At 41.3% G+C, this 17,313-nt stretch overlaps 1 protein-coding gene across 1 annotated transcript in view; it reads left to right on the top strand.

Annotated features, from left to right (window-relative positions):
* LOC115009189 (voltage-dependent T-type calcium channel subunit alpha-1I-like) overlaps positions 1-17,313 on the top strand; it is a 48,037-nt gene that overhangs the window by 18,792 nt on the left and 11,932 nt on the right. Inside the window, exons 10-24 of the mRNA XM_029433021.1 lie at positions 5,034-5,410; positions 6,824-6,975; positions 7,475-7,660; positions 7,934-8,051; positions 8,585-8,740; positions 9,598-9,685; positions 10,473-10,669; positions 11,916-12,203; positions 12,742-12,842; positions 13,179-13,302; positions 14,167-14,235; positions 14,431-14,615; positions 14,726-14,852; positions 16,878-17,003; positions 17,095-17,184. Of these exons, the coding sequence (XP_029288881.1) occupies positions 5,034-5,410; positions 6,824-6,975; positions 7,475-7,660; positions 7,934-8,051; positions 8,585-8,740; positions 9,598-9,685; positions 10,473-10,669; positions 11,916-12,203; positions 12,742-12,842; positions 13,179-13,302; positions 14,167-14,235; positions 14,431-14,615; positions 14,726-14,852; positions 16,878-17,003; positions 17,095-17,184 (2,384 nt within the window). The remainder of the gene's footprint in view (positions 1-5,033; positions 5,411-6,823; positions 6,976-7,474; positions 7,661-7,933; positions 8,052-8,584; positions 8,741-9,597; positions 9,686-10,472; positions 10,670-11,915; positions 12,204-12,741; positions 12,843-13,178; positions 13,303-14,166; positions 14,236-14,430; positions 14,616-14,725; positions 14,853-16,877; positions 17,004-17,094; positions 17,185-17,313) is intronic.

Raw genomic sequence — 17,313 nt, 5'->3', positions numbered from 1 at the left:
TTAAAATAGCAGATAAAATAGCAGAATTAAAATAATATAAAATAACATTGGAAATCTTGCCTAGTTTCCCTATCTGTGCCGTACTTAACGACCCTACTGCCGGGAAATCACATTCATCACACCATTCTTGTAAATGTTTTAAACTGTCGGAGCCATATTTTGAAAGCATGAGATCAACAATGGGCCCCTGTGGCCTTTCAACTGCTTTACTCCCTTCGGATAAAGACAGTTTTTCTCCAACACACATTTATCAGAGAAACTTCCTCTTTTTCCCGTGGTAAAACCGTCTATTTGATCTCAGGTTTTTCAAAAATACACACTCTGAAATGTATCTCAGTTACCTTTACACATTCAATGTTAAACCAGGCATAGCAAAACATTATGAAATCATTTAAATTAGTTTAAAGTGGCACCATTAAAAGGCTAAAGTAAAGAGATATAAAATATCACCATTAAAATGCTAAAGTAAAGAGATATAAAATATCACCATTAAAATGCTAAAGTAAAGAGATATAAAATATCACCATTAAAAGGCTAAAGTAAAGAGATATAAAATATCACCATTAAAATGCTAAAGTAAAGAGATATAAAATATCACCATTAAAAGGCTAAAGTAAAGAGATATAAAATATCACCATTAAAATGCTAAAGTAAAGAGATATAAAATATCACTATTAAAAGGCTAAACAGGCCACCGACTCCTTCAAGAAGGGCCTAAAAACCTTTCTCTTCAAAAAGGCATTTCCGTAACCTCTTATGTCTGTTGTTGTTGTTGTTGTTGTTGTTGTTGTTTTTGTCCTGCATTTTAGCGCCTTGAGATTGCTTTTAGCTTTGAAAGGCGCTTTACAAATCCAATTTATTATTATTATTATTAGATATATTTTTAATTTACTTTTGAAGATATTGACCGAGCTTGTCTCCCTAATGTCTGCAGGTAAAGTGTTCCATAACTTTGGTGCATAATTGCAAAAGGCTGCATCCCCAATTTTCTTTTGGATGTTTCTGGGAACATTTAATAAACCAGTAGTGGATGATCGTAATTTTCTTGGGGGCACATAGTTTATTAGAGAGTTGGCAGTGTAACTTGGTGCGGTTCCGTTTAGGGCTTTGTATACAAGAAGGAGGACCTTAAAGTAAATTCTAGTATAATAATAATATCCTTTTACCCAATCACAGCACAGACACCCACTTGCTTATCTTTGGGGCTTACAGTTATGACATGCCAACATATTTAGACACCAAAAAGCATTGAACCACTGGCCACATACAGTGCATCTACTGTTAGCCTATGTGTGTGGCCGAATACAAAACACTCTTGATTCTTTAGTCGAGGTGTTGGTAACTGGCAGCACGAGTTTGTGATCTCAGGATCTGAAGCTGAAACCTGTCTGTTGCTTGCTGCTTGTGTGCAAGCCATGTCCGTGGTTTGTTGTTGTGGGAAACTGTGTGAAATGTAATATTCAGATGGATACTGCGTATGTCCGTGTGAGGAAAAGAAAATCTCTGGCACCGCCACTCTACGAGAGGCTTGTGCACACTTGTTGATGGGTGTAGTTCAGTCAGGATTTCTGGAAATGGACATTGCTGTTGAGTTTTTAAAATGTATTTTTGTTGGCGCTTTGAGCATCACAAATTGAGAGCCATCCATAGATTGTATATTAAAAGTAGACGTAATCACTGTGACGTCACTGGTTCGGCCTTTTGGCCGTTGCTATCTTGGTTTTTAGGTGTCACCATCTTGTTTGTTTTGTGACACGAGAGGGTAGAGAAAAGTACAACCGAACACTGAACAAAACACTTTTAGGTGATCAAATGTTACAATTAACTTTCACGAACTGAACACACACTGTGAAAGGGTTCAATTTGTAAAACAAAAACATGGACAACACCATGTGGTAGCAACCTGTCAATCATAAGGTAGCCACCCTTGAACAAATGAACATCATGCTGTATTGAATAAGACATGAAACTAGTGATTGAAGCCATAAACTCATTAGAGAAACATTTACTGAGATAACAAAACAATCGGACTTCTTTTTGCAACAAGTGGTGTTGTCACCTGCTGGCCATTAGAAAGAATGCAGGTTTAAGGCACTTTCACATTGGCTTCACTTTTACATTACAGGTAATTTAGCAGACGCTCTTATCCAGAGCATCTTACATTGAACTACGTACAGGGACAGTCTCCCTGCAGCAACTCAGGGTTAAGTACCTTGCTCAGGGGTACACTGGTGTACACTGGCCCTGGTATTCTGAAAACCTTCTAGTGATTTGTTTGGAAGGTGTACCACTAGACCACTAGGCCATCACCACCCACTTCACTTCGCTTTGTCGCTTGGTTCCATAATATTCCCCAGCAGATATCTCTATAAAAGATTCATAAACAGCGCTACAGGTGAGAGGAAAAATATGTATTTTTGATTTCGAGGAGAACTGTCCCTTTAATGTGCCTCTGTGTTTTGGGTAACTGCTTTATTTAATGTACTTCTTTCTTTAAAGAAATAACTTTTGAGGCTCAGTTCACCCAAATTACAACAGAGCATATTTTCCCACTCACCCTCAGCTGCATTCAGACATACAGCTCACAGACGTCTGCCACCTCTGACACAGTGGATGTGAATTTAATTTTGTTTTGGTGCTCAAAGCATAATGAAAAAAGGAGAAGAGCTTCTGCACGCCCTGCATCCTTTAAAAAAAAATTACTTTAACAAGCTTTTGGACCTTGATCAGGCCTACAAGGCAAACTGAACACTCTGGTGTGTTTATACATTCAGATAATTATCCCCAAGGAACCACATCTGTCTATCACTTACATAAGATCGCACTCGGGGTATTGCTGTCCCATAGGATTTGTGGACAGCAAATATGGTAAATAAGTGATATGATGTATGAAAGGGAACGTAAACACACGTTTACAGCAGTTACATACAGCATAAACAACAATGCTGTGGAAAGACTTCACGTCATACCTCTGTTATGTTGAGGGGAGACATAAGATGTGAGAGTTAGGATGTTTATATTCATGAAAATGATTTACAACAGGGATATTGAAGATACATGTGACCCTGATTGAACATCTTTCACCTACTTACACTAAATGTGTTATAAAATACATTTTAAATAATTAACCTTAGCAGAGACAATTCCAAGTTACTCTGGATACACCACACACCATCTTGACTTGAGAACGTGCCCTTGAAGATTTTCAGGCGCTGATGTCCCAGATGTGAAGGGTTTAAAGGGGTACTCCACAAAATTGGGTGACTCATTAGGAGAAACACAAAACTGAATGATCAAAATTAAAGCAGCAGAAGTTAAGATATCCTGAAATCCATCTTGCAAACTCCATACTCAGGCTTTCCATTAAACGTCTCCAAGTCGAAATAACCCTGATGACATCACAATGACATCATCCGGGGCTATTTTCTCAGACTTTTACAAAGTCGGGCTGAACAAATAGTTTGAAGCTTTGAAGTTGCATTCATTACGTTGACATTTGAGTTTTAAATCAACATTCAATTGTAAAAAAACGTTTGCATGTCTATTCATTCTGTTTAAACCCGGTATTTCTGCACAGTTGCAGATAAAGATTAAGCTACACTAATCAGTGTTTCCCCTGTTTACTGCCGCTGCAGAATTATAAGCGCCGATGCTAAAATTTAACTCGATCATTAATATCCTCTGCTCTTGGGGCTTAGTCTCTCCACACACACACGCACACACACACACACACACACACACACACACACACGCACACACACATGGAACGGAGCACAGGAGAGACAGGTGAGGTGAGGATAACGTTGTTGGTACCAGTTACAAACAGGCGCGGTAGTAATAGTATTGTACTACTTGTAGAATTAGATTCTAGTGGTGGTTGCGTAGGATTGTTTCCGACTCGTGCGATCCAAACATTTCCAAAAACTCCAGAAGTTTAGAAAGTTCAGAAGTCTAAATGTATTAAAATAAAGATGGATGACAGTTCCAAAATTCAATCCATATTTGTTGCCGTTTCAAAAACAACATTTTCAATGTAGTTAAAAAACTGTTTGCTCTCCAACTTGCAACACACAAAGGAAGGCGAGAATAACTAATTAATTCCCTGTATTTAAATTGGGGATTTTGTTTGAGGACTTTTCTTTTGTTTTAGGGCGATGGCGTCATCAAATAAGACAACTGTTATTTCATTTGAAAACCTCAATAGAAGCTATCGAATGTAAAAAGACATTCAGTACAACTCTATTCTCCAGTGTTAGGAGACATGCGACTCTACTCCCCATGATGTGTGACAAAAAGAAAATACATATCAAAATGTACTACAATTCAGTACAAATTGTAGCTGGCACACTTCCCATACACAAAAAAAGTGATTAGAAATGAATCAGTATGATCTTACATGCGCTGTGGGCTAAAACGCTGAACATCACGGCTCCATAAGTGGGGTTTTTGTAACGAAGAGACATTTTCAGCTAGTCGGCCTTCTGAAATGTTCCTCGCAGCCCCAATAGCTACAGTATATAGATGCACACCAAAGTACGACTAGATTGTGAAACATGAATTTATTGTAATTGTGACGACAAGTGAACTGCTCGTGCTAGATTAGTGTTTGCTGTTATGTCATTGGAGCATTCCTCCTGAGCTGCTTGCTAATGAATTCCGCTGAAATCTTACTCCCGCTTCACTCCACGCCCCTTCCCCCTAAAACACACACACACACACACACACACACACACACACACACACACACACACACACACACACACACACACACACACACACACACACACACACACACACACTGTTCTAATAAAAGATCTCCCCCTCTGCACAAAAGCATCCCAACTGCACAGTTGCTTCCATGTTATTGAATTTCTCCCAGAAATGAAGCGAAGGTGCTCTCCTTTACCGAGCAGATAATATATTGAATGGCAGCATATAGTCTGCAGGAGTGCAACATACAGAAGCAACAATTTACTGTTAACCTTGTGCATGTGTGATATTTTTTATTGTGACTCCTCCTTGTGTCTGTGCAGGTGGGTGCACTGGGCACCCTGGATTACCGTTGCCCGGCGAAGTCCCAGGAGAGTCCTCAGTATGCCCGTACTGCATCTACTACAACCAACTTAGTGATGGTGAAAATGTTAATGAGCAGCCTGAAGATCAGCATCGTGGCTACAGCAACTCATGCCATGGCAACAGCCCGTGTCATAGTAGCAGCCCATGCCACTGTAGCAGCCCCTGCCGCGTTGATGCACAGGTGTCTCAGCCAAAGAAAAGGCTGTGCGTGCGCTGCTGGGTGGGACTTCAAACTAAATTGGAACTCATCGTTGCAAGCAGATACTTCAGCAGAGGAATCATGATTGCCATCCTTATTAACACACTGTCAATGGGCATAGAGTACCACGAACAGGTATGTGTGTGTGTGTGTGTGTGTGAGTGTGTAAGAGGTATGTTTGTGTATACACATGCATAGTAATGTGCGTGCCTCTGGCAGATTGGATGTAGCTACAGATTGATTGAAAATGGATGTGCTAATCACTGTGTGTGGTGGAGTCAATAACCTTACCCTCCAATGAAAACGTACAGCACCAAGCATATGGGATCACAAAGTGTGTGTGTGTTTGTGTGTGAGTATGACTGTGTGTGGGTGTGAACACGCATTTACTGTATCAGGAGGTGGAGAAACTCATAAGACCTGAAGTGTTAATTAAAGCGTGACCCTGGGACAGGAGAGGGAGAGCGAGCGGTGTGGAGATGAGGCGGAGTGAGAAAAGCGAGCGAGAACGGATGAAGGAGTGAGGAGGAGGAGGAGGAGGACAGATCTGACATTGTGATTGGATGAAAGGCAGGGATAGACTGTGGGAGACGAAGGAAGATTGCATTTGGCCCATTTCCTGAACAATATGATAGATCTGGATGGCCTTGACTTCTTGAATAAGTAATGTTTAAGGATAAGGCCAGCTCTACTTTATCCCTTTATTTAAATGATCAAATTCTTTGAATAGACCAAAACCAACAATGAATGTGAACGAATGAATAAAGTGATGTATGAATAGCCTGAAATCGACTGTATTAAGCACAAATAAAGAGCCATATCATTTCTTTGGACTACCCTTCCTCATTTCACTGAATGTGAACGGCGCAGTTTAGACTGAAACACCTCAGAGATTTGTTTTTTAATCCCTGGAAAGTAGCTCAGTGTCAGGCAAATGTCACCGAGCATGCTCAGAGACACATCTACTTGTTTACACTGCTTTGTTTGTTTGACGAGCAGGGAGAAATAAACCACAATGTTTGTATTCAGTGTAATGAAGAAATGTCTCCTAATGCCACAGTACATGGTGTATTTAATCCCATAGTATTTATTTAACAAGATCTCTATGGCATGAAGGCATAACATTGCAAGACAGTGCAAGATTATTTTTAATATCATCTGTGTTTTGCAATCTTAATCGATCTGGATAGCCTTGCTAACGGCTTTTGTTCGACTTGAATCCGATTCACTTAATTTGAGACGTACTACTGCTTTAAGTAGTATCAATGACATAAATAATAAAAGGGTCTCTCTCCTCCAAATGACAGTGGGTAAAAACACACCTGCATTCACACCCTGGAGCAGCTTCTCTCTCCATATCTAAGACTCCATCATCCACATACATTTACACTGTAGCCTTGAGGAGCGTTTCAGAAACATGTTGACTCTCCTGCTCTCCTCACTGCCAGTCTGTCTGTCTCTGCTTCTTTGTAAATGTTCCTCTCTGTCTGTCTAATATGTACATCAATCTCTCCCGGTCTTCTCTCCACAAACACTGCGCCCCTTCAGCCGAAGGAGTTGACAGATATTTTGGAGATCAGTAACATGGTGTTCACCAGTCTGTTCAGTCTTGAGATGCTGCTGAAGCTTGCGGCTCTTGGGCTCTTTGGCTACATCAAGAACCCCTACAACGGCTTCGACAGCATCATTGTCATCATCAGGTGGGACTTTAAGTTTACCTGAAAATGGGAATTCTGTTAGTAGATATTTGTCTTGTCATTGAAAAATCCTCACAGCATTGCAGTTACATCTCCTAAGCTGTCACAGGGTCTCTGTCTCTGGGAGTGAAGCCGTTTGGTTGCACTCTTAAGTCCAAGGGACCTGTATTCACTCTATTATGTAGTACTACAAGCTAAATTATGTATCTGCGCTTGAAGGGCTTTGCTTGTTTACTGTGCCAGTGCACAAGGCCCTCACCTTCTTTATTGGCTGGTAAGCTGTAAACAGCATTGGCCCATTTCCTCTTTTCAGTTGCCACATTAGTCACAAGAAAAATGACTTAGCACTTCCCTCACCTGGGAGGGAGGCTTTTGTGGGTGATACTAATGCTGACTTGAAAAGAGTTACAGCTGAGGTTAAGAACATATTGATTCCTTTGGTTGCTTTAATGTGAATTTAACTTTGTGTTCATAATCTGCTTATGATCGTCGTGTGTTGCAGTGTGTGGGAGATTGTGGGTGAGGCAGAGGGAGGCTTGTCGGTGCTGCGTACCTTCCGACTGCTGAGAGTTTTGAAGCTGGTCCGCTTCCTTCCTGCCCTGAGGAGGCAGCTGGTGGTGCTGATGAAGACCATGGACAATGTGGCCACGTTCTGCATGTTGCTGATGCTCTTTATATTCATATTCAGGTATATTCTTCCTTTCTCTGAAGGCGATGCTGCAGGCTGAGACTCACAAGCCAAACTGTTTCCTCAGCTTTTTCTCCGCTTTTTAATTATACCTTTCAAAAATCATGATCATTATTTCTGACCTTTTTCTTACGCTGTTACAGAACATATTACCACATGCATCATCACCTTTTACACGTACATAATTATTCACACATGCAGCATTACATATCCATATTAAATGACCATGTAATGGAAGAAAGTTGTGTGTGTGTGTTTGTGTGTGTGTTGCAGTATCTTGGGGATGCATTTGTTCGGCTGCAAATTTGGTTTGCGACAAGACAGTGGAGACACCTTACCCGACAGAAAAAACTTTGACTCTCTGCTCTGGGCGACTGTCACTGTGTTTCAGGTCAGACAAACACACCGACATGCACTCTCTCTCTCTCTCACACAAATACAAACAGAAGTATATGAGCACACAAATAAATTGACAAAATATCGCATTTAGAGGTATTTCCTCATCGATGAATTACAGTTAAATGCAATAAATTGGGATGAAATTCAAACAGCTGTCACCAGTAGTTGCCCTGTCGATATTCTCCATTATTTCATTTGCTCCAATTTGGGATAGCTCACACTCGACTTTCCAAAAAATATACAAACTCTCCCAGTGGGCAGGTAAGATACGCTTCACAAGCAGAGTGGGAAGAATACAAGTACTCCACAGGAGCTCATTTAACACTGATGAGCATCATTACCGTTCAACTGACAATGAGATATTAAAGGAAGAATCCTCCTGTATTATTATTATCATTAAACTTACAACAGCTACTCGCAATGGAGGTTTCTGGTCCATTTTGTGCTTGACACTGAATGTCTTTTATCCCCACATATGATTGACTTCCACCACCTCTCTCTCTCCACATCTGTTCCCATCTGCAGATCCTCACCCAAGAGGACTGGAACGCGGTGCTCTATAACGGCATGGCCTCCACCACGCCGTTGGCTGCCCTCTACTTTGTTGCCCTCATGACCTTCGGCAACTACGTCCTCTTCAACTTGCTTGTAGCCATTTTGGTTGAGGGCTTTCAAGCCGAAGTAAGGGCAAAGATTTAGTTTTATTTGAGCTACTTAGAGAAAGAGGCAGAGAGAACGAGACTAATTGAGCTCTGTTGTGCTGATGATACCAAAGCTGCCTACAAGAGAATAATCTCCACCATCCTGCCTGTGTGGCTTCTCCCCTTTCTCTCTTTATCCGTCACTCTTTTTTCTTGTTCTTGCTCAGTTGTCCTCTCTTCCCCTATCTCTCTCTCTCTCTCTCTCTCTCTCTCTCTCTCTCTCTCTCTCTCTCTCTCTCTCTCTCTCTCTCTCTCTCTCTCTCTCTCTCTCTTTCTCTTTCTATCCCCTTGTCTCTCTTTCTTTCTTTCTCTCTATCTTTCTTTCTCACTGACACACACACACAGACAATTCTCTCCAGGGTAGGATGTGTTTGATATCGCCTGCCATTCACAGCTGGTGAGCTTTTGTTGTTTAGTTTTCATCTTTTATCTCCAGCATCAGAGAGCACTTGCTCCCTCTCTCTCACTCTATCATAAACTCTCTCTCACACACACGCACGCACGCACACGCACACACACACACATACAGATACCCTTTGCCAAAGCCGTCTGCCTCCATCTTTCTGGCGTGAATTTTAATTAAATTCAGTAAAGCTTTATTGGCGCGACTACAGGAGATCGCTGCCAAAGCCATGCACATAACTCAACTAGAGAACACTGGAGATCCCCTTCGCTCGTCTGCCTCCCGCTCTTTGTCTCCCAGTCTCTCCCTCTCAACTTGTTCATATTTTTCCCTTTAATATCAGTCAACAGACAGTGATAAAATGGAAGGTGATGATGATGAAGATTATGATGATAGTGGGGATCCCAGTAATGTATGTTTGTCTGTGTTTTTAGGGGGATGCCAACAGATCTGAGGCAGATGACGAAGGACAATCGCTCTGTTACGAGGATGAGGAGAAGTTGAGAGAGCTGTACGCTGCAGGTACTGACTCCTAGATCTGGGCATGGAAACATACACTCACCTACAATCAAACGCTCAAAGCATCACTTTGGTTTATTGCAACTTGGGTGCTATTGCTGTAGTTTTATTCACCTTTCTTATTGCTTATACAAACATTATAGTCACTTAGTTAATTGCTGAGAACGGGGAATGCAGCGACGTCTCTAAAAAGACGTCAGATAGGACAAGAAACACAAGCAGTCAGATGATCAAACAAAACTCCTGGTTAACCAAAGTTGTTGTGAAGAGAAACACAAATAGTAAAGTTATTACCCAAACTGTCTAAAGATTCAGTTTACAGACCAGCTTCCAGATTCAACTTTGACCTACGCTGTTTGATGTCCTGTTGTCGTATGCCACACAAGGCTTAGCAGCACTGTTCACCCTCAGATCATTTTTGAGGAACCAAAAAATAATAATAAATTGGCTATTCATTTAATAACTTTTCCTTGTTTTGTAATCTTTATTCATTAAAGAATAAATGTTCCTAGAGTTTCTCTCTGTGGAGATCTAAAAGATTATTATCTGTTCAGCCAGGGATGAATTCTCTCAGTTGTTAAACTCTATTTATTAATGTATTCTCTTTCTTTTTGTCTTCGCTTAAACATTTCCCATTTTTAACTAAAATGTCCACAAAATATTGGTGTCTACATTTTTTTATTTCCCTATGTGTATCCTTAAATTATAGAATGTAAACTACACTTCAGTCCCAAGTTGTAATACACTGGATTTACCCGTGTAATGTATGCATGTGGTTGTGTGTGCGCAGAGCTCAAGATCCAGGCCATGATGTTGAGCCCCAATGGTCTCCTGAACCCAAAAGCCTCCATGCCCCAGCACCACCCTCCTCCTCCACCTCTGCCGGTCATCACGCACACTGCAGCCACGCCCACCATAAACTACAGCCAGTCACGTCGGGCGAGTTGTGCTTCCATGGACATCCACAGCCTTGAGCAGAGGTCACCGGTGAGCCCTGGACACTTACTTCTGCTTATATTATCAGCACAATAAATATCAGCAATAAAGTTGATTCACAGAAGCACTCAAACAGAAAATTATGAAATATATTTAAAAGGAGGTAAATATGATTAGAAAGATGATAGTCCTAATTATAAAGATAGGGATGTGTGATTGTTTTGCACAAGTTAAAAAGCTACAATAAGAGATTTATAATGTAAATGAGAAAAAAATATCATCCTTATGACCTTCTATTAAAGGTGCCTTGTGGTGTCTTCCTCATAAAACATTTGCATGGCCAAATATCTTGCAAACAGCGTTTTTCAAACCGGTCTGTTCTATTCACTCATGTCTCGGGTCGGTGTGTTAATACGTCTAATACCCGAGTGGATCCAAGCAAAGTCACTATCAGCTCTGATCATGTGGTGTGTCAGAATCATCACAGGAGAGAATTGTGTTTTGCGAGGTGTAACAGAGAGTGTAACCTGTGCAGTGCAGAGAGAGATGACATGCATAGCTGCTCTTTTCGACCGTCGCTGCCTGTTAATTGGTGGCACGTCGCTGTCAGCGATGGTGTTCTCTCCAGCTATGGATGTGTGAGTGGTTCGGCGATGGGGATTTTCCACTGAAGTTTTACTCGCTTTCTTTGTGACATTTCAGGTGGTTGTACTAATTTACTCTTCCTTGCAACGTCACGTAGGTGCTTTCGACTGTCATCACCTTCTTTGAATCTGGTTTCACACAGTACCAGCAGCGGTGTTTTTGTCACCACTCAGGGTGAATAAATACATTTGTTTTGTGAATTATTTTTCTTTCATCACATTTTTCTCCTAATGTCTCTCCCACATTAGATTTATTGACATGAACGTCCTGCCCCCCTCTTTCCGTGCACAGCTTGTCATGTGGAGAGATTTATCATTTGTTGATCCGGTTTAGACAGAAATTAGGAGCTTTTGTTTTGATGCTACGGATTTCGCCGATAATACAAACACGGCGGAGTCATTGTCACATAAAAATCAGATCACATAGAGGCCTGAATAGAGATTATGATCAGACATTAATTATTAATCAGACATCCCTGATGTTTGTGCTCATGTGCAGGCTGGTATTTGTGTTAGTTTGTGTTCTTGAAGGAAACATTGTTTATCTTACAGGGAGTAATTATATACAAATGATCATTTTGTGTGTGAAGGAAATCCTCATTTCCACTTCAAATCAGTCAGAAATCCCAACAAGTTTTTCCTGTCGTTCCAAGCTGCCTTCACAGGATCCGTGGGAAAGCCGTCGCTCCAGCTGGACCAGCATCAGCCGAGCCCCCAGCCTCCACAGGAGGAGCCAGTCGGGGGAGATGGAGTCCCTGCTGTCCGACACACGCAATAGCTCCAACTTCAGCAGCAGGGAGCAGTCTCTGGACCAGCCAGACTACCTGCAGGTTCCCATGCTCCACCCGCCCGACTGCAACGGCACCACCTTTCACCTACCTGACGATGCTCCCCTGTCCACACACTGCCACGACAACCAGGAGGAGGAAGAGATTGAGGAGGTGCGACGTTCTGCGTTTGTGTTTGTGTTTTTTATTTGCTAGATGCAAAATATAAATGTAAGGCTGTTTAAATGAAGTTCCCCTTCTGTTATTTCCTGTTAAAACAAGTTAATAAAAGAACTTGTTTTGTTCAAAAGTTCAAAAACTGCTGCTAATTATCTCACGGTGGCATAAATTCCAACCTTAGTACCCTTAGACTCTTTGAAAATATTTAATTAGCTGCATTTCAATTATGAGCAGGAGAAGGATATACTGGGCACATTGTTTGAAATACTTAATCATTAGAATTGTTATGCACTGATACAACATAAGTCACAAAGCAATGTTTTCAACCAAGGAAAGTTCAATTTCATTTTAAATTATAAGATTAAGAACATCGCATGATTTTGGTCATTTAAAAAGTGTATATTATATTATATAAAAAGAACAATGACAAAAAGGTAATTGTCATGCAAATGTATGTGTGTGTGTGTGTGTGTGTGTGTGTGTGTGTGTGTGTGTGTGTGTGTGTGTGGGTGGGTGTCTGTGTTCCTTCCAGAGTTTATGTAAGAAGCTGAAGAACATTCTGGAGCCATATGAGCCTCAGTGGTGCCTGGAGCATGAAGAGTGGTCTCTCTATCTGTTCGCTCCACACAACCGGTAAATACACACCAACCTCACACAGACACACGCACACACACACACACACACACACACACACACACACACACACACACACACACACACACACACACACACACACACACTGCCTTTGATTTTTTTCCTGAGTGGCCTAGGTGGCTTAAGCCACAGCATGTGTGAAAATTCACAGTTGAAGTGTGAAGGTTACAGCCAAGGTTTACTAATACAATTTTCACTTTTATCAATTAAAGCTGCCAGAGTGAAAACAAACACATACTTTTGACATATTTAGTGATGTAGGTGACGTACAAATAGGAGTAACTCATTTATTTCCTTCTCTGTTTCTCTCTTCAGGCTCAGGTTGTGGTGTCAGAGGGTCATCGGTCACAAGTTGTTTGATCATGTCATCCTCCTCTTCATCTTCCTTAATTGCATCACCATTGCACTGGAGAGGCCCGACATACCGTCCAACAGCATGGTAGCACACACACACAAACACACACATGTTGTTTCTCTTTACTTGTGAGGTCCCTCATTGACATGATGCATTCTCTAGCACTGTTATAGCAACATGCGTAACGTTAAACGCTAAAGTTAATGGCTGTAATTTTGCACTGAAACTGTATTCCTTGTCTGGTATGTGTTAAAGGGACAGTTCACCTGGATATTAGGGTTGATGTTAGAATCAGATTAAGTTTAAGGGACGGTTCAGATCGATATGTTTCCTCTCCCTCTTGATGAGAGTTGCAGCGTGTTGGAGATATTGGACGTAGAGATGTCTGATGTATTAGATGGCACTCGGCTTGTGGTGCTCAAAGCACCAAATAAATACATTTGAACAGCTCTACAGCCATGTGTCTTTCCAAAAAACATGACCCGGTTACTCAACATAATCCACAGACCATGTTGAGAGCAGCTGTCACAAACACAAGCCACTCGTCCATGACTCCCACCAGAACAATATAAATGGATAAATAGCACTACAAGAGTAAGAGGTCAAATATGCATCTTTGATTTTGGGGTGAACTGTCCCTTAAACTAAAGTCGTTAGTCGTCCCTGCCTAAAACTCAAATCTGTCCTCACAAAGATAGAAGTACGTGATCACACACACACACACACACACACACACACACACACACACACACACACACTTGATTACAGAAGAGTTCATATGCTTGTTGCTGATGTAACAGCAGTTAGACAGTCATTATAAAAACACGTGCTGTTCTCAGTACAACTGGGACACGAAAAACCCCTTAAATTAATGAATGTGTTTCTCTGTGTGTGTCTGCGTGTGCGTGCGTGTGCGTGTGCGTGTGTGTGTGTGTGTGTGTGTGACAGGAGCGTGTGTTCCTCAGTGTGTCCAATTACATCTTCACTGTGATCTTCGTGGGTGAAATGATGATCAAGGTAACTATAACAAGACATGAACGAGCACTTCACTCCAAATTCATTTTCTCTTCTTACTTATAAAAGCACAATTTCCTTCCTGGTTGGGGACCAGAATTTAAATTCATTTTTACATCTCAAACATTTGATTATTTCAGTAATTTTGCTGGATCTGTGTGTGTGTGTGTGTGTGTGTGTGTGTGTGTATGTGTCAAGGTGGTAGCTCTGGGCCTGTACTTTGGAAACGGTGTTTACCTGCAGAGCAGCTGGAATATCTTAGACGGACTTCTGGTGTTTGTGTCGATGGTGGACATCCTGGTCTCCATCGCATCAGCAGGTGGTAATCGAATCTTAGGCATCCTGCGTGTGCTTCGTCTGCTCCGCACTTTGAGACCACTCAGGTAGGAGTGCGACTTTTACTCTTGTTTTTACTCCAATAATACTATCTGGTGTATTTGTGTAGCATGTGTGTGTGTGTGTGTGTATATGTGTGTGTGTGTGTGTGTCGCAGGGTGATAAGTCGGGCTCCTGGTCTCAAACTGGTGGTGGAGACTCTGATCACGTCTCTCAGACCCATTGGGAACATTGTCCTCATCTGCTGTGCTTTTTTCATCGTGTTTGGAATTCTGGGAGTCCAGGTAAATATTTAAACTGTGTGTCCCCGCTGGTTTGGGAAAAATCTCATAATTAGAAAAATATTTGTATTTTTTCTTAATTGAAAGATACTCAGTGTGAACTTATTTTGCCCACACATTCAAACGCTTGTGTTCTGTTCTGCTGCAAGAAAACACTGATAACTGTGGTTTAAAATTAACAAGTCACATCTAGAAAATGCTTCAGGTAATAAAAAGTGAAGAGAAAGATTGTGAGGAAATGCAAATGAGCTGCTGATTAGGCACCAGAGTCCCTGGAATTAATTAAACATACAATGGTTCAACTGCAGAGGCATTGTGCTGAAAAGTTGTTGTTTTTTAATTGGATTTCCCCTGGATTTCTATATTATTAATGTCATTATTAATTATTATAGGCACAACTTTAATACAAACATATCTCATTGTACAGGATATAAAAGGAAGGATCAATAAGATTATCTGGGGGCCAGGACCCTCTATGGCAGGGGTCGGGAACCTTTTTGGCTGGGAGAGCCATAAAAGTATTTTTTTTATGTATTTCCTTTTGAATGCAACTTCATGCGTGCATTTTTTAATATAACACGTCTCTGAATACTAATAGCGGTATCAGTGTTGCATTGAACACGTGCTCTTTTATTAAATAAACTAAACGCTTACGTTATTTATCTCATTTATGTGCACGTTTCAGTGTTTACTGCACGCGTGTCAAACTCAAGGCAATTATATCCGGCCGAGAGAAAATATCATATGGAAACTTTGATCACTACGTGTTTCCAAACACTGACAAACATCCCGACTGCATTCTGCTGATCAACTGAGAGCATTTGCCGACTTTGCAGCTCAGATACTTAAATTGAACTGCTCAGCAACCCGTCTGCAGTTGACTTAAATATGTTCCATATCTTTTTGCACTTTATGTGTACCCTGTTCAATAAATGTGGACCGTGTTCGGCCCTCGACGTAGTCCCAGTTTTTAATGTTGGCCATCTCTGTGAATGAGTTTGACCCCCCCGGTCTACGGCTTGCTTTGTGCAGTTTCTCCTCTGCTCGGTTTCACTAAGGGCGGGGCTCCGCCCCCTACACACACATGTGCGAACACACCTTCACCTACAGCCAGAGACAGAGCGGAGGAAAGGAGAGGGGAGAACTAAAAACAAATCCGCTGCTAAATGTTTTACTTTAAAATGACACAGTACAATTATTTATTACTTGTTAATCATGTTAAAAAATGTCAGCTCAAAATTGTCTGCTAGCCATATTGCGTTATCGAAAGAGCCATATATGGCTCGCGAGCCATATATGGCTCGCGAGCCATAGGTTCCCGACCCCTGCACTATGGGGTCCCAAATTCTTAAAGGTGTGAGAAAGAAAATGTTTCTGTAAAACAAAAAGATTGTATCGCTACCTTTGACGAGAAATTGCTTCTTTTTTTTGTAAAATACTAGATAGTTTCATCTCCTCCGGCCTCGAAATCCTTCAAAGGAAAAACTTTTTGAGGGGGAAAGAAATGCTCTTTGGTTGAACTGCTTGTAACTCACATCCATCTTGCTTAATTTTAAGTAGACATAAGCCCAAAGGGTTTCTTAAACATTAATTTCAATGGTATTTCTGTACTAAAAGTAACTCACTGGCCTTCTGTGAACTCTCCTCCTCTACAGTATTTGCTATTTTCCATTGTTGCAAATTCAAATGATATTCAAATTAAAGCTTGCACATGAAATTATGCTTGATGAATGCTGAAGCTAATATTAACACACAGGCATATATTTCTCAAAAACACACTTCCACTGAATCACCCTGTAATGAGAACACTCCATGCTGGAGTGTGTAATGACTGTGAAGCAGACTACACCAGATGGTACTTGGATGTCTTAGCTGCAACATACAGTAAGCCTGTAGGCGCTGGCTGGGTAATTCACTGTACAGTACTACATCAACTTTATCTGGCTGTGTGAAACTTTGTTCACCCTATACATTACAGTGTTCTCGTCTGTGTTTATCTTTTGTGCACACATCTGTCTGTCTGTGCAGCTGTTCAAAGGGAAGTTCTTCCACTGTGACGGGCTCGACGTGACAAACATCACCAACAAAACCCAGTGTCTGGGAGCAGGATACCGCTGGGTTCGACGGAAATACAACTTTGACAACCTGGGACAGGTTTGTCACACAGATGTGCACACACACAGACAAACAGCTCTTACAAATTGATTGACAGCGTGACACTTAGTTATGTGTCTCACTCTTCCAGGCGCTGATGTCGCTGTTTGTGCTGTCATGTAAAGACGGCTGGGTCAGCATCATGTATGACGGCCTGGATGCTGTCGCAGTGGACCAGCAGGTAAAAGAACAAACACTTAGAGAGGAAGAGAGAGGTTGTGGGACGTAACAACTGAATATCACATCAGACATACAACACATTCAGCCGGGGTATATTATATTTAACTGTGTTTTGGTTCTGTTTTGCGTC

The sequence above is a fragment of the Cottoperca gobio genome, chromosome 1, assembly GCF_900634415.1.
Source record: "Cottoperca gobio chromosome 1, fCotGob3.1, whole genome shotgun sequence".
Lineage (NCBI taxonomy): Eukaryota > Metazoa > Chordata > Actinopteri > Perciformes > Bovichtidae > Cottoperca > Cottoperca gobio.
The sequence above is the reverse complement of the archived record's forward strand: the minus strand, read 5'-3'. Positions and strand labels throughout refer to the sequence as shown.